The 24643-nt window shown below is 35.6% G+C and overlaps 2 protein-coding genes across 2 annotated transcripts; both read left to right on the top strand.

Moving 5' to 3' along the window:
- Nucleotides 1-53: 53 nt before the first annotated feature.
- LOC121388023 (MTOR-associated protein MEAK7-like) lies at nt 54-16444 on the top strand. Its single transcript, XM_041519223.1, has 8 exons — nt 54-240; nt 2565-2786; nt 7768-7903; nt 8459-8607; nt 12562-12871; nt 14215-14333; nt 14825-15022; nt 15945-16444. The coding sequence occupies exons 1-8, from the start codon at nt 106-108 to the stop codon at nt 16095-16097; spliced, it is 1422 nt and encodes a 473-aa protein (XP_041375157.1). The 5' UTR covers nt 54-105; the 3' UTR covers nt 16098-16444.
- Nucleotides 16445-20351: 3907 nt separating this feature from the next.
- Nucleotides 20352-24643, top strand: LOC121388321 (acyl-coenzyme A diphosphatase FITM2-like). The gene has a single exon (XM_041519615.1). The coding sequence runs from the start codon at nt 20479-20481 to the stop codon at nt 21448-21450; it is 972 nt and encodes a 323-aa protein (XP_041375549.1). The 5' UTR covers nt 20352-20478; the 3' UTR covers nt 21451-24643.

Here is a 24643-nt window from a genome sequence, read left to right as displayed (position 1 = left end):
TGGCCGCTCAGTCTATCTGCGCAATTCCGGAAATAAAAGCGTGAATGTGAAGGTTGATCGTGATTTTGTGTTTCTGGTTTATTTTTCACCGCTTAAACTTTAATTATGGGTGGATCAGAAAGCAAAAATGACGATCAATTTTCCGAAGTTCATTTTACAGACGACGAGAAGAGATACATTTCTAGATTATTTTCTAAATTGAGTCATGAGAAAAAACACCTTTCTAAAGACCAACTCGAGGTACTTTAACTCGTTACCGTATTTACCATATTAAAGGCACGGTACATTGTAACAATACAGTTTGGTAACCGCTACACTGATAGGGCCTATTATAAATAGTTAAATAAAAGTTACAAAAGTTGTGTTTTTGTTGTTGGGATGGGATTTTTCAAAAGGGAGTGGTGGTGGGTAGGGATGCAGTCAATTTGTCCACTACACAAAATCAGTTCCGGACGATTCGTCCACTGGGTTTTTATTTTCCCAGTACATTTCGTCCACGGCCTAAATAATGTGTACTACATGTACGTGGGGGCTAAATAAATTATTAGATATATTTTACCCCGTATCTTTTTTGCTGTGTCATAAATTTACAAAGGTGAAAATAAATTATATTGCATTAGATTACGCTTGGTAGATGTTTTTGTAACAATGCTCTGCAGACATAATTATTTGGTGTTTCTATTTATTCGGTTATTATTTGTTTCTATAATGTACGCCTTTAATGCTACATGTCGTAGGATGTTTTTCGTACAATATTCTCAGTAAAGATAATCTTTAGCCCTTCCCTTTCAACTTGAAACTTGCAAATTAAGTGTACAGGTGTACTCTATTGTGATATCGTGAAGTAATTAGCAATGCAGGCTCATTACTGCTTAAGCTTGTTTCACCAAGTTGGATCCAGTAGAAACAACATGCCTTATTTCAAAGCTGCACCGCTAACTACCTGTATGGACGGAATGAATGAATGAATGAATGTTTAACGACACCCCAGCATGAAAAATACATCGGCTGTTGGGTGTCAAACTATGGTAATGCAAACAAATAAGGTGATGATCAACATCAATATAAAAATTCAAGATTTAAATAAAAACAGTGTAAAGAATTGTGCAAAAATACATATATCACAGATAGATACTGACTTTTACTCAAAATTTCAATTTGTGCTGTATTGGCCATTCTCAAAGAGAATGTTACACCCCTGCACCACGGTGAGGTTACAGCACACTCGGGGGTGTATGGACGGATGCAACGGCTGAAGCATAGGACCCGGCAGGGAGAATTCTTTGCCATTTGGAGACGCTACACCAATGACGAAATTACTGCCAAAGAATCGATTCGTGCTGTTGCGAGATTATCCATTCATTAGTCGGCTGACTGTTGGACGTTTCTCTTCCAATGATATTTGAATGGATAATCTCCTACAGTGATTTGTGCAGTTAACAACGACAAAATACTATTCATCGATTCTACACTGATTCGCTTGTTCATTTCTACTAATGTCAAATATGTTAAATATGTTAACTTTTGAATGACATTTGTTGTTTTGTTGAATTGTTTTTTAATGTACATTTAATTAAATTGGAATTGAAGACAAGTTTTTATTTTATTTCGAGGTTATTAGGCATATGGGGGTGACGAGGGAGGGTACAGTGGATAGAATTTACGCCATTGAAGGAGAACATGACGGGGGGGGGGGTAATAAAGTCTTCCGACGCGGAGGCTTGCATTACCTATTTACCACATCGTGTACGAGCGAGTGGACGAATCGTCTGTGGACGAATAATCCGCATGATAATGAATACAAACCGTTAATAAAAACTGGATAGTAATGTTGAATTCTAACTCTATTTTACTTTTTTGGTTATAGTATACCACAAAATAATGTTAAGAAATTATTACAATGTCAAAGAAGTAACTATTGATATGTTTGAAAAAAATGCAGTCATCGAGTGGACGAATTGTCCGAGGTGAGTGGGCGAATTGTCCGGTGGATGAATTGTCCAGTGGACGAACTGTCTGGAAAGCGGTGGGTATGAGGCCTAAATTATGTAGGTACAGAGAACAGTTTACAAGTTCATTATCGTGTTGTGATTTGCTATGCAAGTTTCATAGATCACTATCCAATTTTAAAACATTAAATGGAAAGAGTTCGACCCGTATCCCTGTATATCAAAGGCTCTAACCTTAACCATATACCTAAAACCATTAAACTTAAAGGGTGGTACGGGTCGAACTCGTGCCCATTAAACAGTAGTTGCTAATCAATTTTCAGTTGACTATAAAGATATCTTTAATTAAGATTTTGAAAACAACTTTTTCCCTGGGCCACAATATTTTTGTATTTCACGGAGACGTTAAAAAATGTTTTATGGCACATGAGCAGCCTTCAAGCTATGAGGTGATTTAGGAAGAAAATATCCCATGCTACTAAACTGCCATTTTTAAGTAAAATGCAAAATTCACTTTGTCTTCATTTAAAAAAAAAAAGTAACATCAACATGGTTCATATGTATTTATGTAACACTCAACGAAACTAATTCCATAATTTTATTTTTATTTTAAAGTCTCACACTGGGGTAATCTTGGGTCCTACACTGACAGACAATCTGTTTAGATGGATGCTAGCAACAGACCCCAAACACCATGATGTGAGGGAAGTGACGTTACCAACTTTTCTTTTGTGTGTTTCCAAACTGCTGCGAGGAACCATCACAGATCGGTCTCATATAATACTGAACTTAGCTGGTCATGGACAAGCAACTGTTGGAGCCAAGGAGTTGGTGAAGGTTAGTTGATTACAGTTAAAAAAATTATTGTTGACGTAACATGTCTACTTGCTTACCATGAAGCATACTTAATCTGATGATCCAAAATAGGTGCAGCTGTTGTTCATAATATAGCATTTTATCATATAATATCTTACATTTTCAATGCAATCAAAGTATGTGATATTTTTCAGATCACATACTTTAAGAATTTAATAACTTTGCAAATTAGATGTAAATTAGTCGAGGTCTCGGCACTAGGTTTATTGACATTTAAGCAAACGTACTTGGGTGACACTCCATGATTGACGTATGCATTCATAGTCATCAAATAAAAACATTTCAATGGCAATTTGACACTGAAAGCTGTCCAGTATTCAGAAAACAAAAAACGTTAAGCATAACTTTATTTTGATATAAGGACATCCAAAATGATGTCATTCGAGTTTGACGTCATTTCCATTAAAAAATACACCGCACCACATATTCTTACATCATTTGAATATCTAGTAATGGCGGACTGGAATTAAAGTTGTGTGTACAGTTTACAAACACGTTGTATTAAGCTTGAGCTTATATGATAAAGAGATTATTACCCTCGTGTATTTCGGTATCGTCAGTATCATATATTAGGAATAAAAATAATGTATTATGCTTGCCAGAGGCTCACATAATACAATTTGTATTCCTAATATATGATATTGATGATACCGAAAAACACTCTGGTAATAACCTCTATTTATTAAATACCAATGTATTTGCTTGCATTAAACACTTAATATTGTTGAATATATGCAAAACAATCCAGTGGTTTAACCTACATGTAATTATGAATCCCCTACCGGACCAACCGGAGGGGACTGTAGGTTTCATCTCTGGCCTTTGTCTGTCTGTCCCACATAGAGTTTTTCAGATATGTTTTTCTTTTCACAATGCCGTGAGATATTGAAATTTTGTGTATAGCTTTATCATGTATTGTTACAGATCAACTTTGACTTTCATGGCAATTTACCCATTTCTGACAGAGTTATGGCCCTTGAACGTAGGAAATACAAACATTTGTTTTCCAGACTTTTGTTTCGCAATGCCTCAAGACATTGAGCTGAAATTTTGTGTATATAGCATTATTATGTTCTGTTACAGACCAAGTCTGACTTTCATGGCAATTTACCCATTTTGCAAATAGAATAATTTAGAGAATAACTAAGAGCTACGAGGAATTATGAATTATCTGTCCCCGAGTGAATGAATGTTGTAAACCCGAGCCTTTGGCGAGGGTTTTACAACATTCATTCACGAGGGACAGATAATTCGTAACTCCTCATAGCGAGTTGGTTATTCTCTTTATTACCCATTGTCAATTTTAACTGATTTTTAATGTAAACATTCCTCTGCAGTCTACAACAAAGCCATCAGCCATTACGTCATATAATCTTACGCACATTACATGACGTAATGTAAGTGACGTCATAGCATAACGGCGTTCTTTTTACAGCCAAATGTTTACAGTACAAAATAATACGACTGTATTTGCATTTGAAAATAATTATTTTTATATATTACTAAAGCCGCTGCTTATGAAAATATACCATTTCATGTTTACGAAACAAGTGAGTCCATTTGTTTTTGTAAATCTTTGTATATCGTATAACGTATGTGTAATCTGACTCATGAATGGAAACATTATATGAATGAAAGTGAAGTTCCGGCCATGACAAGCAACCAACCAAACATCGTGATTTTTAAGCCAGCCAATCAGTGGCTGTAGAAGCAATCTGCACACTGTGCAGAGATCGAAAAAATATTACCCCGTATATTTGAGCCCATATGGGTAATAAGTACAAATGATATTATTTTAGAAAATATTTCTTGAGTCTATATTTAAAAACAGCAGTATTTGGCGATGATTGGATAGCTTTAGGCAATTTGGTCCAGAGTACTGGTCCAGAGTAACTGAAAGCATGTTTAAATAAAGACATTTTAGGTTTTGGAATTAATAGATTTCTATCCTGTACATTTCGAAGGTTGTAGGGATTGTTTTCTCCAACATATATTAATAAGTTTGAAAGATAGTTTGGGGCTTCATTGTATAGACATTTATAAATTTGTAAACATTTGTGATAGTGGATTCGTGTTTCCATTGTCATCCATTTTAACTGTTTAAATAGTGGGGCAGATGGAGTAATAGGATCTACATCTAATATCATCCTTGCAGCTCTCTTTTGCAGTTTTAGTAAACGTTCTAATCCATCCTGATTACAGTTTCCCCAAATTACACAGCAGTAATCGATGAGTGGTAAAATATACCCATTGTAGAAAAGTTTTCTTGCATCTAAATTTAAATACCTAATGATTTTTGATAACAGATACAGACGTTTAGAGATCAGGGAACACACGTTTAACCTGATTTGTCCATTTTAAATTATTATCAACTTTAATTCCTAAAAGTTTTTCACAATCGGTGTGTTGCAGACGTTCTGAATTTATTATAAGAGAAATATCATTTTGGATTGTAACTTTTTGTCTTGTTCCTATAGTCATATATTTGGTCTTTTTGTGTTTATGAACATTTTATTATAGGAACACCATTTTTCTACACTATTCATATCTTGCTGTAGTTTATCTTGAATTTGAGTAACAGTTTTCCCTGACATGAACATTGTTGAATCATCTGCATACATACTTGTGGTACAATGTTCAATGTATAGTGGAAGATCATTTATGTACAGTATAAAGAGAAGAGGTCCTAGTATGGAACACCATAAATAATGGATTTAGGTTCTGATGTTGCCATTCCTATAGTGACTTGCTGTGTCCTGTTAGTTAAATAAGATTGGAACAAGTTAAGAGAATTCCCTTTGCAGCCATAAATGTTTAACTTTTGAATCAGAATTGAATGGTCCACAACATCAAAAGCTTTTTTGAAATCAAGAAATATGACTCCATTTAGATTTCCTTCATTCATTTCATGTAACCATTTATCAGTTATATCAATAAGTGCTGTTTGGCATGAGTGTTTTGGTCTAAAACCTGATTGAGATGAGTGTAAAAGGTTAAATTTTGTTAAGTAATCATAAAATTGCATGGAGATATGTTTTCTATTTCTATGGAATTGACATAATGACTTCAGACTTCATTTGGTCTTATAGAAAGCATTTTATATCAAGAGAGCAACTTCAATTACCTAGAGAGTTGGGTGGGTTTTGAGTTGTAACTGTTTGGTTAAAAATGAAAGCTCAAAGAATTAAATTCATAAGACGGCTACTCAGTTTAGAAGGAGATGGGCTTTGGAAATCACTAGTTGATCAATTTTAGGCCAGTATAAAAAATTTAATATCGAAAGACACACCTTAAAATATAACATTATCAATAGAAAACAGAACTTCAGATCAATGCTGAACATTTACAAGCAGATGTTACTAGCTTGGACAGACCTGGACCTGGACTTAACACGTGACACAGAGAGTGTTCAGCAAATCTTGGACGAACCTCTACACGACAGTCGACACATACCACAAAACACGACCAAGAGCAGACTGATAGGAGCATGACTAAATTTAGTTAGGGACATTTGGGACATATGGACGAACAACTTTTGACACCTGGATTTTTTAACATCCAACGCAAATTTTTCACAGACATAAATGAAAATTTTCCTCGACAATGGCTACAGATTATACAAACTGTAGACCCCGACAATGGTGAGTTGGACACCATCTAGAAACCCACGAAACGCTCTCCGGTGTACAGTTCACGACCACGAAGGAATTGTATACGATCATACTAACAAAACCACATAAAGACCAAGTAGGAAAACACTTTTGGTGAAAATTTGATTTGTAAATGTTTTTGGAAAACCATTCATTCTGGGTTAATTGAAAATTGGGACTTTGATATAATTTACAAAATAATTCATAACTTAATTGCAGTAAGGAAACACCTTAAAATTTGTGATTGGAAAATTGCGTCCGTAACAGTGCGTCTTGAATGCAATGACGTCAACACAGTTGCATTGCCCGGAAACAAAACAATTTATGAACGATGTGGAATATCTTTTTCAAAAACCTTTTGTATCTAATTTCAGGTTCAATGTATTCAAAATTGTATTCGGTATATCACATAAAGTTGGCAATGATGCATCGAACTTGGGAATATTTCTCTGGAGTAAAGTAATTAAAACAATTTGGGCCTCTTGTAAAATGCTAGAAGAAAATAAGCCATACATGTAATGAAATGGCACTTTTTAAATGTTATGTTAAAAATCGTCTAGAAACTGAATATTCTGCTGCAGTTGAGCAGCCACACAGAAGAAAAAATTTCCTAAAATATTGGTTCTACAAAGACAACATGCACAAATGTTATTCTAAAATTAACATGTTTAAGTTAACCGGGTATATAAAATTATTATTACTTTTATATCATACACATGTATGTCAGTATGATAATAATATCTTTCATAATATATTCATGTTTCTAAATTGATTTTACCTGTATATATTGAATTTTATTTACTCATTGAGACCCAGTTAATTTTGTCAAATAACTCACTAAATGTGTGATCTTTTGTAAATAAATGGGGTACCCGGCATGTTTGGATGTGCACAAAACATTTTTTTTTTTTAATGGACCTTGAACTTAAAGAGATATGAAAATGTGTTTTTTGACTCTTTTTTTTTGGCAATGCCTGAAGATATTAAATTGAGATGAACTTTTGTATACAGCTTTATCATGTAATGTTACAGATCAAGTTTAACTTTCATGGTGTAGTATCCATTATTTTACAGAGTTATGGCCTTTGAATTTAGGAAATACAGAAATTTGTTGGGCCCAAGAGGGGACATGTATCATGCTATGATAATGTTTTTGCTTATAAAAAAATTAAATGCCCGGTTTCTTAATTTTCTCAGTTTTGTATGAATAGTTAAAATGGGCAAATTTCTTAACTTATCCTTAGATAATCAATATTATTGTGATATTCAGTGACTCTTGAAATTCATTTCAGTGTGTGGATATGTTGCTTTACTCCTTTGCAAGGGTTGTGGAAAAGTCATCCGAGTTTAAATCTTGGATTCTGCACCGATGTGAAGATTCGTTCACTCGTCTGGCATTGTCACTGCTGGAAGATCTTCTTCACACAGGTTAATCTTTTATTTCCAATATCTCATTGGCTGTTCCATGGTGATGACCTAAATGCCAAAGCCACACCGATCAATGAAATTAATACTAATGAAACTAATTGCACTGTGAAAAGTTTATAAAATAACAGTGTGTGCCAACATAAATGTGCCATGTATAAGTTGTGGCTTTTGGGAATGTGTAATAAAAAGAATACTATACTCATGATACCATTTATCTTTTAACTTGCTTAAAACGTATCCAACTAACTTTCGCTTGTGTTAAATACTTTGGGCTATTTCTCGTCCCAGCCAGTGCACCACAACTGGTATATCCAAGGCCATGGTGTGTGCATCCTGTCTGGGATGGTGCATATAAGAGATTTCCTGCCACTAATGGAAAACATGTAAGAGTGTTTCCTCTCTAAGACCATATGTAGAAATTATCAAATGTTTGACATCCAATAGCCTGATGATTAATAAATCAATGTGCTCTAGTGGTGCCATTAAACAAAACAAACTTTTAACTCAAGTTTAACAGCTGTATGTGTATTCATTGCTAATATTTCTTTTTTCAAGGTGATTCCAAGACCAAGGGTTTGAGTTTACCCATCATTCCAGAGGGATGTGAATATTCAGCAGATGATATCGAAAACTGGCTGTCAAAATGTTCACTCTTTCTTCAGGTCTTCGAACATGTCTTCCATCAGTGTTTCTGTGTATATAAGGTAAGAACAAGTAATAAGAATCCTTTCATACTTTATATAAGCTCAGAATAAATACGGGGTTTTGTTTCAACTTACCAGTGATAGAAAAACGAAGAATGTTTCACTAGTCCATCGAACAAATACATTTGGATGATCTACTTGTCTGCCAACATTTTCACTTGTCCAAATAAATTATTTGTTTTATTAAAGTACAAGGATGATGTGTTTGATTGTTTAAAATGAAATTGCATTAAACATTTTGACTTGTCCACTGGACAAACATAGAGATACATTTTGTTTGTCCGAGCAGATTTTTACATGTCAGGACAAACGGACAAGTGCTTATTTCGAACTCTGCTTAACTAAAGATAAAAATATATTTATATAAAACCCAAGAAGAGCAGTTCTAGAGTTGATCACCTTTGGCGGAAGGAAGAAAGGATTTTTTTTATTTAACGACACTCATTTAATTATGGTTATATCTGGCGTCGGACATATAGTTAAAGACTACACAAATAATGAGAGAGGAAACTGCCATGCAATGGGCTATTCTTTCCGATTAGCAGCATAGGGATCTTTTATATGCAGCATCCCACAGACAGGATAGTACCTACCATGGTCTTTTTTCAGCAGTTGTGGAGCACTGGACAGTACAAGAAATTTCACATTGGGTAAATTTTTCTTCTACGATCGACGGTTGTGTCAAATTCGTAGTCCTGCTGATGCTGTCAATTGAGATGTCCTCAAGATCTGCTGCTGTTGCCCAGGGTTTGGTCTTCAGAATTGCTCCTTCTGGCCAGGTCTCCTTTCAGACTGAGAGAATGGTGGACGTGATTTTAGCACATACCCGTATATAAATAAAACAACCTCCTTCCATGGTGGACGTGATTCTAACACATACCCGTATATAAATGAAACAACCTCCTTCCATGGTGGACGTGATTCTAGGACATACCCGTATATAAATGAAACAACCTCCTTCCATGGTGGACGTGATTCTAGTACATACCCGTATATAAATGAAACAACCTCCTTCCATGGTGGACGTGATTCTAGTACATACCCGTATATAAATGAAACAACCTCCTTCCGTGGTGGACGTGATTCTAGTACATACCCGTATATAAATGAAACAACCTCCTTCCATGGTGGACGTCATTCTAGCACATACCCGTATATAAATGAAACAGCCTCCTTCCATGGTGGACGTGATTCTAGCACATACCCGTATATAAATAAAACAACCTCCTTCCGTGGTGGACGTGATTCTAGCACATACCCGTATATAAATAAAACAGCCTCCTTCCATGGTGGACGTGATTCTAGCACATACCCTTATACATGTATAAATAAAACAGCCTCCTTCCATGGTGGACGTGATTCTAGCACATACCCTTATATAAATAAAACAGCCTCCTTCCATGGTGGACGTGATTCTAGCACATACCCGTATATAAATAAAACAACCTCCTTCCATGGTGGACGTGATTCTAGCACATACCCTTATACATGTATAAATAAAACAGCCTCCTTCCATGGTGGACGTGATTCTAGCACATACCCTTATATAAATAAAACAGCCTCCTTCCATGGTGGACGTGATTCTAGCACATACCCGTATATAAATAAAACAACCTCCTTCCATGGTGGACGTGATTCTAGCACATACCCTTATATAAATAAAACAGCCTCCTTCCATGGTGGACGTGATTCTAGCACATTTCTGTATATAAATAAAAAACCTTCCATGGTGGACATGATTCTAGCACATACCCTTATATAAATAAAACAGCCTCCTTCCATGGTGGACATGATTCTAGCACATACCCGTATATAAATAAAAAACCTTCCATGGTGGACGTGATTCTAGCACATTTCCGTATATTAATAAAACAACCTCCTTCCTTGGTTGACGTGATTCTAGCACATACCCGTATATAAATAAAACAACCTCCTTCCTTGGTGGACGTGATTCTAGCACATACCCGTATATAAATAAAACCACCACCTTCCGTGGTGGACATGATTCTAGCACATACCCGTATACATGTATAAATAAAACCACCACCTTCCGTGGTGGACGTGATTCTAGCACATACCCGTATATAAATAAAACAACCTCCTTCCTTGGTGGACGTGATTCTAGCACATACTCGTATATAAATAAAATCACCACCTTCCATGGTGGACGTGATTCTAGCACATTTCCATATATAAATATAACAACCTCCTTCCTTGGTGGACGTGATTCTAGTACATACCCGTATATAAATAAAACAACCTCCTTCCATGGTGGACATGATTCTAGCACATACCCTTATACATGTATAAATAAAACAGCCTCCTTCCATGGTGGACGTGATTCTAGCACATACCCTTATATAAATAAAACAGCCTCCTTCCATGGTGGACGTGATTCTAGCACATACCCTTATATAAATAAAACAACCTCCTTCCATGGTGGACGTGATTCTAGCACATACCCTTATACATGTATAAATAAAACAGCCTCCTTCCATGGTGGACGTGATTCTAGCACATACCCTTATATAAATAAAACAGCCTCCTTCCATGGTGGATGTGATTCTAGCACATACCCATATATAAATAAAACAACCTCCTTCCATGGTGGACGTGATTCTAGCACATACCCTTATATAAATAAAACAGCCTCCTTCCATGGTGGACGTGATTCTAGCACATTTCTGTATATAAATAAAAAACCTTCCATGGTGGACATGATTCTAGCACATACCCTTATATAAATAAAACAGCCTCCTTCCATGGTGGACATGATTCTAGCACATACCCGTATATAAATAAAAAACCTTCCATGGTGTATATAAATAAAAAACCTTCCATGGTGGACGTGATTCTAGCACATTTCCGTATATAAATAAAACAACCTCCTTCCTTGGTGGACGTGATTCTAGCACATACCCGTATATAAATAAAACCACCACCTTCCATGGTGGACCTGATTCTAGCACATACCCTTATATAAATAAAACAACCTCCTTCCATGGTGGACATGATTCTAGCACATACCCGTATATAAATAAAACAACCTCCTTCCTTGGTGGACGTGATTCTAGCACATACCCGTATATAAATAAAACAGCCTCCTTCCATGGTGGACGTGATTCTAGCACATACCCTTATATAAATAAAACAGCCTCCTTCCATGGTGGACGTGATTCTAGCACATACCCGTATATAAATAAAACAACCTCCTTCCTTGGTGGACGTGATTCTTAGCACATACCCGTATATAAATAAAACAACCTCCTTCCATGGTGGACGTGATTCTAGCACATACCCGTATATAAATAAAACAACCTCCTTCCTTGGTGGACGTGATTCTTAGCACATACCCGTATATAAATAAAACAACCTCCTTCCATGGTGGACGTGATTCTAGCACATACCCGTATATAAATAAAACAACCTCCTTCCATGGTGGACCTGATTCTAGCACATACCCTTATATAAATAAAACAACCTCCTTCCATGGTGGACGTGATTCTAGCACATACCCGTATATAAATAAAACAACCTCCTTCCTTGGTGGACGTGATTCTAGCACATACCCGTATATAAATAAAACAACCTCCTTCCATGGTGGACGTGATTCTAGCACATACCCGTATATAAATAAAACAACCTCCTTCCACGGTGGACATGATTCTAGCACATTTCCGTATATAAATAAAACAGCCTCCTTCCACGGTGGACGTGATTCTAGCACATACCCGTATATAAATAAAACAACCTCCTTCCTTGGTGGACGTGATTCTAGCACATACCTGTATATAAATAAAACAGCCTCCTTCCATGGTGGACATGATTCTAGCACATACCCTTATACATGTATAAATAAAACAACCTCCTTCCACCCTGATCCCCATGTTATCTATTCCGAAATAGCCCTACAATGGGTTTTTTTTACATTGATGATCTTATTCCTCTGTTTAGGGTATCCAAGAAAGAAACCATCTGGTTGTGCCACGAATACCATTTGCCAAACACATCGAGTGGTCACGAGTTAAGACGTTACTGGATTTACCCAGTCTGATATTTCTCAACTCGTGTCTGCCCCACGATCTGCAGCATGAGTGGAGATTCCTCTTCAACAATCAGATCTTCGGTGACAGTTTCTCGCAGCTCGTACAGCACATTGCGGGACCCAGCAAGGGACCCAGTGTGATCATCATCAAAGATAAAGATGGACATTTATTTGGTGGTTTTGCAAGTGTGTCGTGGCAGGTTAGCTCAAAGTTCACAGGTAAAATTCATATTTGTTCCTTAAATTATATCGGGTGCATGGCTGTTGGCTTCTCCCAACTCACCTTGACAAATGCTGAAGTCTTAAGCCCAGATTTTAAAACACTTGAAGGTAGTACTAAACCAAATAACTTCCGGCTGGGTCAACGTTCAAGGTGCACCAAACTTTTGATAGAGCAGTTAATAAGTCCTATGATTGGTGATAAATGTGTGTTGGTTGTAAAAACAAATAGTTTCATCTGGGCAAAAAATGTATACAATTTTATTGCATCTAATACCACTGTGTCTAGGGTAGTCATAAACGCTACCTGTTATCTCAGAAATGAGCAGCTTCACCACCAATTTTTTCTGATTCACTTAAAGGGTGAGGGGTGTTAGTATTTATATCTGTGGCATTTGTTGATTGATATGTTGCAGGTAGAAGTTTTAGCCATATATGTTACTATTGTCATCTATGGGATTTGATTTGGTAGTATACACCCACAAGCAAGGGCGAGATTCATTCTGTTAAATAAGTTGAAGTAATTCTTGTCATTTTATCCATTTTTGTTTTACCATACATCCATTCATCTTGGTCATTCTTTCCACTGACACAAATTCAGTCTTTGCAATGGGCAAAGTCAAAGTGAATGGAAGATGACTCTCCTGCAATGGTGCTAGACAAGCAATCAGATGACATTTCAAATAAAATGTATCAAACATTTACTGCAAAGTGATCAATTTGCCACACTCCTAAAACTTTCCAGGGGAATGATTACTTGCCTTTCAGGATGAAGACTACAAATTGAATTCTTTGTTGTAAAGATCAATTTGAATATTGTAAATGTCTATTTTTAAAAAATATTTATTGTTTAATAAATTAATTTATATTTGCTAAAGGGACTGTCCTGAGTTTCCTGCATTGTAAGATGTTACTGACAGTGACTAATAAAATCTTTTAACGTCTAAAAATATCCATTAAATATATTTTCTTGTTTAGAATATCAGTGCCTATATATTCAATGTGTTTCTGGTCATCTTAATATTTGTATACGAAAAAAAACTTTTTTAGAAAATAAAATGAAATTTAACCTAGTACAAATACTAGAATGATCAGAAACATGTTTAATATACAGCCACAAATATTTTATATAGAAAAACATTTGATATGTAATTACAGTCTTTGAAAGGTCTCTGTTAGTCGATAACATCTTAAAAATTACAGCAAACTCAGGACTGTCCCTTTAACACAGAACAAGCTTGACTAACAGTTTTATTTTTGTTCATTATGATAATAATGTGAGATGTTATAGGAGTCTGTTTGAATATTGTGTGCATATAAAAGCATTTAACTTTTCTTTATAGGTGATACCCAGTGTTTTCTGTTCAGTTTGTCTCCACACTGTGGCGTGTACACAACGACAGGTTACAATGATCACTTCATGTATTTGAATGTCAATGTCCAGACCATGCCAAATGGCTTGGTAAGTATCCAAGTGTTATTCAGGGCTCACCTTTTCCACCCTTCCCATCACCAAATTTGCCCATTGCTATTTTTATCCAAAGGGGCTACAACATTTAATATTTGGCTCATAAAATTGTGTTTAAATTAATCCCTTCTTGGTAATTTTAAGGAAATACTCTATATTCCTGAACATTGGGTAAGATAAAATACTTTCCAGTGTCAGCTCTGGCTGTTGATGGTAAAAATATATAATTGTAAGAAACCAGTACAGTGATGTTCTTTATTTGACAGGGAATGAAAGATACTTGTTTAGTGATGTTTTTTATTTTGTTAGGGAATCGAATATACATGTACATTGTACAGTGATGGTTTTTTATTTTGACAGGGAATGAAAGATACATGTACAGTGATGTTCTTTATTTTGTCAGGGAATGGAAGATGCATGTAAAGTGACGTTCTTTGTTTTGGCAGGGAATGGAAGATGCATAGTGATGTTCTTTGTTTTGGCAGGGAATGGGTGGCCAGTTTGAGTATTTTGGTTTGTGGATTGACCATGCATTCAGTGTTGGCCACAGCAAGGCTGGTCCAAAATGTACCACTTATGGCAGTCCACAGTTGTCGGGAAAGCCCGAGTTTGAAGTGGATGTGATTGAAGTGTGGGCTGTCGGACCTGAAAAGAAAGTGGAAGGAGAAGATACATCAGACGAGGTTGGTACATGCTGTACATCCTAAAGCTTACACAGACGAGAGCTATCAGTTACTGGAGATCTTTAGCTCAGCTGTTAGCTCATAACAATTTCACCGCACACAATGAGCCAAGTGTTCAACTACTTTGTTTACGTCTGTCAGAATGACATCACGCTGATGCAATTTTTGTATTTCTATTTGTCAGTTGGCGAAACTAGCTCAGCTGATATCTCACATAGCCTGCACACAGTGAAATTTTTGCCACTTGCCACATGTGGTCACAAATATATCAAAAAACGATAGATATCTTCCTCATGACCACGAGAGGCGAAAAACTCAGCAAAATTACCCGCACACAAGAGTTATCGGCTGAGCAAAATGTCTCGAGTACCTTTTTACTCAGCTGATAGCTCATGTGTGCGGGGGCTTTAAGATACTAACAGAATTATGAATGACTACAAAATATCTGCAGAAAATACTAATCCACTTGCCAAATATTAGTGAAACGTCTGACAGACGAGTTAAAAATTATCATCACCAGTCCGACTGGCGGGATCCTTTTTTGAAAAACATTTTATATTTAGGTTTTAAGCTAGAGGCCAAAAATTAATGGCAATTTGGCAAATTTGATTAAAAAAAAGAAATCTACAGCCAAATTCAAGTAACTTTTAGTTATTCCTGTTGTCGCAGTGTGGTTGTAAGCTTTTGATGTTATGCAACAGAAATGACGAGTATAACATGGTCATTAAGCTAACAAAGCTACAATAGCAGAAGTTGGCCTTTATTGAAGGCTGGCTTCTATTCAAGGAAGGCCTCTTCTTTTCTTTGTTTTCAAAATGCTTTGAGACCTGGCCTCTAATGAAGGATTTATGGTATTTTCTATTTCAGCACCCATGATAAATGTGTACATAAAGCATATTTTGTATTCTTCTCTTTGTTTCAGGAAAGTGATAAAAAGAAGAGTGTGTTGGACAAAGACCCCGAGGCTCTGGCTATGTTGTCACTGATTGGGAAGGGACCCGTCAGCGAGGGACTCCGGGAGGGAGACGAGACAGCAGATTCGCCGGAACACAACAAAGTTGTTTCTTTATTCTGATGCCTGTCAAATTTTCACTTGCATTCACAGGTGCATCACCATGGGGATGGGGAAACTTTTTTTTCTGAGATTTGTTTTATGTAATTGTTTTGCAAAAATCTCAACAAAATAGCCAAAAGGTGTAGGGGGGTGGGGGTGACCGGCTCAGAGGGTTACAAATGAAGCTTCTTCTTTTTCTGACAGAGTTTTGTTTTTTTGCAATTCTTTGCCAAAACAACCATTACCATAAACTATACTAGTTTATTAGACAAACCAACCCTTTCCAATAGTGTCCTGGTGACATCCATGATCTTACTGTCGAAGGTACCTGGATTCTGTTGTGTTTTCTTCAAACTGGCAGTGATCAAATTTGAACTGTGGCAGGGTAATGACTGCTATGTATAGATTGTGCAGGGTTTGAATTTGAACTGGTTAAAGATATACCGGGTATATTGTCTTATTAAAGAAGATATATGAGGTCAGGACTACTTATTTGTATAGATTGTGCAGGGTAATGACTGCTTATTTGTATAGATTGTGCAGGGTAATGACTGCTCATTTGTATAGATTGTGCAGGGTAATGACTGCTTATTTGTATAGATTGTGCAGGGTAATGACTGCTCATTTGTATAGATTGTGCAGGGTAATGACTGCTTATTTGTATAGATTGTGCAGGGTAATGACTGCTCATTTGTATAGATTGTGCAGGGTAATGACTGCTCATTTGTATAGATTGTGCAGGGTAATGACTGCTCATTTGTATAGATTGTGCAGGGTAATGACTGCTCATTTGTATAGATTGTGCAGGGTAATGACTGCTTATTTGTATAGATTGTGCAGGGTAATGACTGCTCATTTGTTTCAGAGAAGTATATGGTTTTCAGAGAGGAATATACTTGTAAATAATCATGTGATATTTCACTTTATTACCTACGAGGTACAGCATAACGGGGTTCATATTTATCGTACGTTTTCCCTTGTATGTCATAACTAAATCGTATGTCCTCCTGGCATTGTTGTTTAATGATTGGCTGTTGTAATAGTACATTACTCCATCACTTGACCGACCGTAAGCTTGACTGATTCGTTGCAAATGAGGTGAACCACAACATTTACTGTTTCCTGGTTATTACTTAATACATTTAACTCGTTACTAATTAATTCAATTACTGTGTACTTGTTTGCTTTTTAGTATAAACATGTTTTACAGTTTACAGCTGTTGATACATGTGTACTCTTTACTAATGGGCATATAAATATGACGTCACTTTAGAACGGGTTGTGATTTGGTTTTTGAGACATCAATGAACAAACATTACTCCGCCGTTAAGGAAACGTTAGTTTGTAAACAATGACTGGAATGTTCATTTAGCAGGACATTTCTACAGTAATAAACAGAATATTACATTACATATTTTATATCACAAAACATTATATTCATTATATGCATTTAGTTTTTTAAAAAAGTTTTTTTATAATATTACCATTTCTCAAAGTGTATATGTGTGTGTGAGCACGGTATGCGTGCTTGTGTTAAATGAATATGTAAAAATAAACTAATATAAGGTTGTGTGCTTTTTAAGTCTTTTGAGAAAACATATTGAATGCAAACTCATTGTATTGCAGTATTAATAGATGTAACTATGCAAGTCAGACAGCTTAATATACATGGAATTATTATTATGATACTTAGTTATAGGAGATAGGCAGTTGGTATCACTTGACCAAAACAATATTATACAGTGAAACCCCTCTAAACTGGATCCTTTATAAACCAGAATTCCCTCAAAACTGGTCATTTTTCCCATTCCTGTTTAAAATATCAATGAAGAACAGAAACTTTGTAAACTGGATACCGTTTAAAACTGGACCTTTTAGTTGGTCTCGTAGGTGTCTAGTTTAAGGGGTGTCACTGTATAATAATGAGACTGTATAATAAAGACAGCCAACTAAATAAATGCATGTACCATCTGGTCATGCAATGAATTCTTTTCTAAAACAAATTTATATCTGCTAACTGAATCATGGTGCAATTCCTTTTGCTCACAAGACATGGTATTTTAATATGTCCTTGATAATAATCAAATGCATTAACTTCCTCTAGATTTTTAAAAACTTCGAAAGATCCTCTTCAAAGCAGTTTCCCACCAAAAGTATTTTTTAATTTTTGTAAAGTTTAAATACTTTGAACCGATTAATTGTATTCACTAGCAAAAGAAGAAAAAATATTTACTGAAAATTTTGTAGATGGTAACTGTCAGTTTGAATTTCTGATATCACAATTAAATATTTGAGCCCATAATCAGAGCTCACCCTGTCCATTACCAAATAAGTCAATTGCTAATTTTCATACAAAATGGCTGCAACATTTAGTCTTTGGTTAATTTTTTTTTTTTTAATTAGCCACTTTTGAATGATTTTCAAGGAAATATTGAATATTGGCTAAACCAAAATTCTTTCTAGTGTGAGCCCATCATAATTATTTGATGGGTACATAATGTAGGCTTTTCTGATTACTTGCAATAGCCGATGATTATTTAATCAATGTGCTCCAGTGGTGTCATTAAACAAAACAAACTTCTTATTACAAATAAAATGTAAAGTTAGAAATATGGCACTTGCAAAGTTATATTACAATTCACCTTTAACTGGGATTTGTAATAATCTGTATTGTAATGCAATTCAAATGTATACACAAGAGACTGTTTTCTTCTTTTTCACATTCCAACCAGAATGGTGTATTAAAAATGTGATATGTAATGCCGTGTCGGGTTGTGGACATAATAATAATAATATAATTATTGTAACATGAATAGTCATGAGGTTTTTATCTAATTTTACTTCTCGCATTCTGGAACATATTTTATCAGACACCTAATAACACTGTATTTTGAAACTGTATCTCCATGCCATTTGGCAGAATAGTGGTTGATTCCATAAATCTCTCTATTGGTTCATCTACAGAATGACAGGTACTCCCAGGTAGATCCTTTACAGTACAATACATCCTGTACTGCTCAAAGAGGACTGCCATTCCCAGACTAGTTTACTAAATCAAAACTAACACAGGACAGAGCTTAATAGAATAAATATAGTGGTGATTATTCACTGTCAAACCAGGTGTTTGCAAAAGGTGGGCATATCCTGCTCCATTGATGACACTGGTTACAAGTACTGGCACCACAGCTGTCAAATCTGTCACTTCATCTAAAGTTAGGAACAAATGTTTCATCAAAAAGATGAAAAAGTATGCAGAAATTTAAAATACAGAATAGCATCAGCCATCGTATGTAGTCGATAAAGCCTCCAAATGTCTACCATAAAACCTTTTGAATACCTCAGGAGTCCATGAACATCATAATCATGATGGAACAAATTTTGTGCCAGAATGATGAGGCATTGTTTGAAATCTGCATACAATTAGCATTCCCTAAGGTATCTTAGAAGTTATGATATGTAGACACCAAAAGCTGTCCAGAGCAGAAGGTATATTGTTTGATATAAATGAAAAATGTACTTGTGGAACGTTATCCCTTTTGTCATACAGGTTAGATTGGAGGCCAGTATCACTTTGAATCTCTGTGCATAGATCAGGATATAAAACTGATTTGATACCTTCAGATGGTTCTTTAATAAATTATTGTTCAAGAATGTTGCAACCCTTCCAACAAAAACCATGCATATACTTTGAATATGTAAATACACTCACTCACTCACTCTCTCTCTCTCTCTCTCTCTCTCTCTCTCTCTCTCTGTCTCTGTCTCTGTCTCTGTCTCTGTCTCTCTCTCTCTGTCTCGTCTCTCTTTGGATCCGCGCCTAAATATAATTCGATATTAAAAAATGAAGAAAAAAAATAAAATAATAAATACTTATTGACAGATTTATGGTAAATGGTATTAAACATTTTGGAGTGCTCTCCCTTATCAAACGGAAGTATAGGTTGGACTATACCAATTCAAATCCCATAGGCGACCACGTTAACGTTTGTGTTTAAAAACACTATATGCAATATATCAACCAAACTGTGACCCATAAATATCAGTACTACAACCCCTACCTCAAAGTATTAACTGCAGAAAATGGTACCTTTCATGGCTCATTTTCGGTATAACCAGATGTTTCTGCAACACCCCTAGTTTCGCACAAAATTTGAGTACTTTTTTTTTACAGGTACCCCATACATGTTCCAAGCACAAGGCTACTTGACACGGTGGTACTACATCAAATAAAACTGCATACATTTTTAGCCCAGATGAAACTAATTTTTTTTACAACCAACACACTCACATTTATAACCAATCACAGGACTTGTGGTGTTAACTTCTCTATCAAAAGTTCGGTGCACCTCGAACTTCGACCCAGCCGGAAATTAATTGGTATAGTGCAACCTATACCGTCAATATGGCGACAGACAGAAATGTTAAGAATGGAAAATCGTCAAGTAATCCAAAAAACCCTTATATGAATTTTGCTAGAGGTTACAGAACGACAGCTAAGGGTAGTGGGAAGAAACCTCTTCCAGAGCCAATTCACGTAGGCCATTTTATCATGATGGTCGTCATAAAACTTTGCCGTACAGTTCTTTTAGTGGACACGTCAGTTAAAATCGGCGTGTATTTGACTGGGGTTTTGGTTGGTTCAGTTATTTGTGATCTTTTCGCGTTTCCGCGATCTTACTTTTCAAACAAGGGAAACATACTGAATCAATGGTTCGTGAAACTCGGATGGGGCTGGACTCTTTCTCTGTTGCTCGCGTACATCTTCCTAACCAGCACCGTGTATTGTTGTGGAAACTGGAACTACATTAGGAGGCATCTTCTGAGACTAGCAGTAGGAACCTTTTGGTGGTACGTGTGTACAAGTCTCTTTGTTCGTGTGGAGACAATGGTTGGAGTGTGTACAGTAACCACAATCAAAGACAAATTTGCTTGTGTTGAAGCTGGGAAAAGTTGGCTTGGATTCGACATCTCTGGACACTGTTTCTTGCTGATTCACAGCCTTTTGATCATTAATGAAGAGTTGAAGACATTCAGGGATTGGAGCAAACTGGGGGGATTCCTACAGGATGAGGAACTGAAGGATAAGAGAAAAGTAACGGAGAAGGAAATATCAGATGCCCAGATTTCATTCAAATTATTGACTCCGATGATTAAAGTGAACATCATAGCTATTACCATGTTGGCTCTTCTTTGGGAGTTAATGTTGCTTATAAGTGTTATATATCGTTTTCATACCCTTCCACAGAAAGTAACTGCATCATTTATTGCTGTTGGTTGTTGGTTCATTAGTTATAGAATTCTGTTTCGCAGCAAAGTGGAGTGGCTGCCACTACAGCCAGGAGAGTCGCCCCTGTCATACATGAAACTATCGTAATACAAAAGCGAACTTTAACTTTACTTTTTTAGGGGTTTTTTGTAGTACATAATATGTTTACCGGTACTTCAAGTTTACTTATTCCAGTTTGAACAATAAATATTTTTAAGCATCCATAAAATGATGTCCAGCATGCAGCAGTTTGTGATAGAGAGTTCCTAAATTTGATAGTATGATACAGATATATATCAATATTTTTCATACCTAGGGTGGGAGGTCAGTTAGGAGAGTACTCACCTGAGGTGCTTAGGTCATAGACTTGAATCTCTTTGGCAGACCCATTGTTGTTTTTTTTCCAGTTCCAATGAGTGCACCATGACTTATGTATCAAAAGTTGCAGTATGTGCCGTCTTGCCTTTGAGAAAGTTCATATAAAAATCTCTTGAGCATACGAATGGCAAAGTGTTCACTTCAGACAGGGCTCAAACCTAAAGGGACAGACCCTAGTTTTTAGACACTTAAGGTATATATTTTTTTACCTTGTACTAGACCCTAGTTTCTACCCGTTAAAATGGACATTTAAGTTTGATTAATTTACAAACCTGTAACAAACTTGGATACAACAGAGTAAAACAAGTCTGACGTTGAAATACCGTTAAAAATATCTAGACTAAAATGAGACTACGTAACCATTACTTCTCAGACGCACATGCATTTTTAAAAATATGAAAAATGCATAGAAACACTAGGATGACCAGAAACACTTTGGTTGTACAGAAATGGATAATTTATACAATAAAATATAAGTAATGTTTGATTTCAGTGATCATAAACGGCTCCAATAGTGAAAAATATGGTTTTAAGTAGTGTTTAAAAACTAGGGTCGTACAGCAATGTTTTTTTTAATGACATTGGTAAAACTGCTTACCAAGTTAACCAACGGCAGTTTTGAGTCGGACTATGGCAATTTTCTAAAAAGTTACTTTTGCAGCAAATAAAGATGACAAATGTTATATTGCTGTATGTAGACATATTTTAAATGTACAAATGTTATATACTGCATATAATATACACCAAGTGTATACATTTTGTCATCATTAAGGTGATTCTTCCGACAGTTATTGATATATAAATATAAATTTAGGTATCTCAACAATGGCAATTGCCATCTGTGTCGTCGTTAATTTTGAGCCCTGTAAGAGTTAAGACAGCCTTTGTAGATGCATTTATATTTTAAAAGTAAATAAATGACATTTATTAATTATATATGAATCCTGTCTTGGGTCTCCACAGGTATTTTGGTAGGGGCAGAGTCTAGCAAGACTCGAGTCCGTTCACAGGACTCCAGGACCTGTGCAAGGAAGAAGACTGATTTAATTATATTTTTGTGTCATTTTGCTCTATATTAATATGCTTGTTATCAGTTACATCATACTTATAGGGGTATGAGACATGGAGGGAAAACAAAAGTTGAATGTGTTGAATGCAATACATTGACAAGCTTTAGCATCCACGTTCATCGCTGGAGTTGAGATGCATAATGCTATTTTACTTTATTCCTTAGTCTCATTATCATCTAGTGTAAGTATCTGTACTCCGGTCTGGGTTGAATACTTTTGGACTCGTGGAGGCCCTAATCTTGTTAGTAGTGTGAAATGTAGATTTTGTAAATTAATAGTATTACATTAATACCCATTAAAAATAATACATACAATGTATGAACACGTGCATAATGTGCTAAGCAATGTTTATTTCAAGTTTTTGTTTGCAGAATACGAAATAGCATTTTTTATATATGGTCCAGATTAAAATAAATTATTGTTTACATATAGCTAGATTGTTTCAGCCCTGGTTGTAGTTGTTGATCATTTTAATTGGGCAGTAATAGGCTGGAGAATATATTACATGTTGAATTTTTCATTCAGGCTCGCTTTCCATTATATTTAATGCGATTCCGCATGTGATTTATCTTGCACATTTCTGCATTTAATAATATCATTTATTAATGTGTTGTTACATATCTGCATTTTTTGCAAGCAAATTACTATACAAAATTTCACTTCGATGTGTACGTTTTACGCCAGAAGTAAATACATTCATGTATGACATCACACCATAGAACAATCGCTCGTCCATAAAGATTTTTTTAGCACACAGGATTATCTATATGGAAGTGTTCTATGTAAGTGCATTATCAATAAACTTACGTTATCGGAAAGCGGGCCTAAGTCTGTATTTGCTTTGATAAGTTTATGTTCCTTAATTTCTTTTAATCAATGAATACAGCTTTATTGCTACAGGATAGCCACAGACCCTAATCTAACCAGCAACGTGGACAGGTTTTGGTTTTTTGGTCAAAATTTGGCTCAAGTTGCTTATTTATTAAAAGTAGTGAGAAGTCGAAGTCGTCATGATATTTTGGGTCTAATCAGATTTTGAAAACAAAATTACAATGGACGTCAAGCCACTGTCTTATTCAGTGTCATAATGCCCCTCCATCGTTTTACTTTGGCGCTAAACTGTACATCAACAAATGTGCAGTTTGCAACCAGCCAAGTGTTGTTAATTCTCAGCCACATTCATTTCAGTAATGACAATATACTAATTGTTACTTTTCATTTTATCAAAAGAATGACATTAATCATCAATTAATAATATCGCATTTGTAATGAAAATATACAATTGTTTTGCTTCAATTTTATAACCAGAAGTAGTAGTATTTTATCAAAATACTTCAGTTTGAACCTTTAGTCCTCACCAGGGAACATAGTTTTTTTTACTGAACTATGTACCACAAGTTACATGTGTATTTATATCTCGGCCAATTGTTTTCTAAATTGCACACAAATATAGTTATTTTTTGCAGTTTCTAAAAGCCAACTAAAATTATTTACAAAATGTGTTTCTTGGAGGCGGGGAAAGACTATAGTGTATAATTCGGAATGTTTCACACCGAACATGACAACACTTTGCAAAATGTACCAATAAATGTTCTCTGTTTTTATAAAACTTCTCCTCTTCCTCATGGAAAGGGAGAAGTCACTTCTACATTTTAAAATTCTAGATTAGGGTCTGTAGTTAATAACATTGCCCACCAGCTTAACTGTTTTATACAATAAATTGATCTGTGTAAGGTGTGTTTGTGTAATCAAGATTTAGGCCATTGATTTTTCTTGACAAATTTTATACCCTATTGGAGAGTTAATATATACATGATGAAATGGTGTTCGTTATTAAATTATTACCTCTTTCA

This window comes from Gigantopelta aegis, chromosome 14 (genome assembly GCF_016097555.1).
Source record: "Gigantopelta aegis isolate Gae_Host chromosome 14, Gae_host_genome, whole genome shotgun sequence".
Taxonomy (NCBI): domain Eukaryota; kingdom Metazoa; phylum Mollusca; class Gastropoda; order Neomphalida; family Peltospiridae; genus Gigantopelta; species Gigantopelta aegis.
This window is presented reverse-complemented; position numbering and strand designations above follow the sequence as displayed.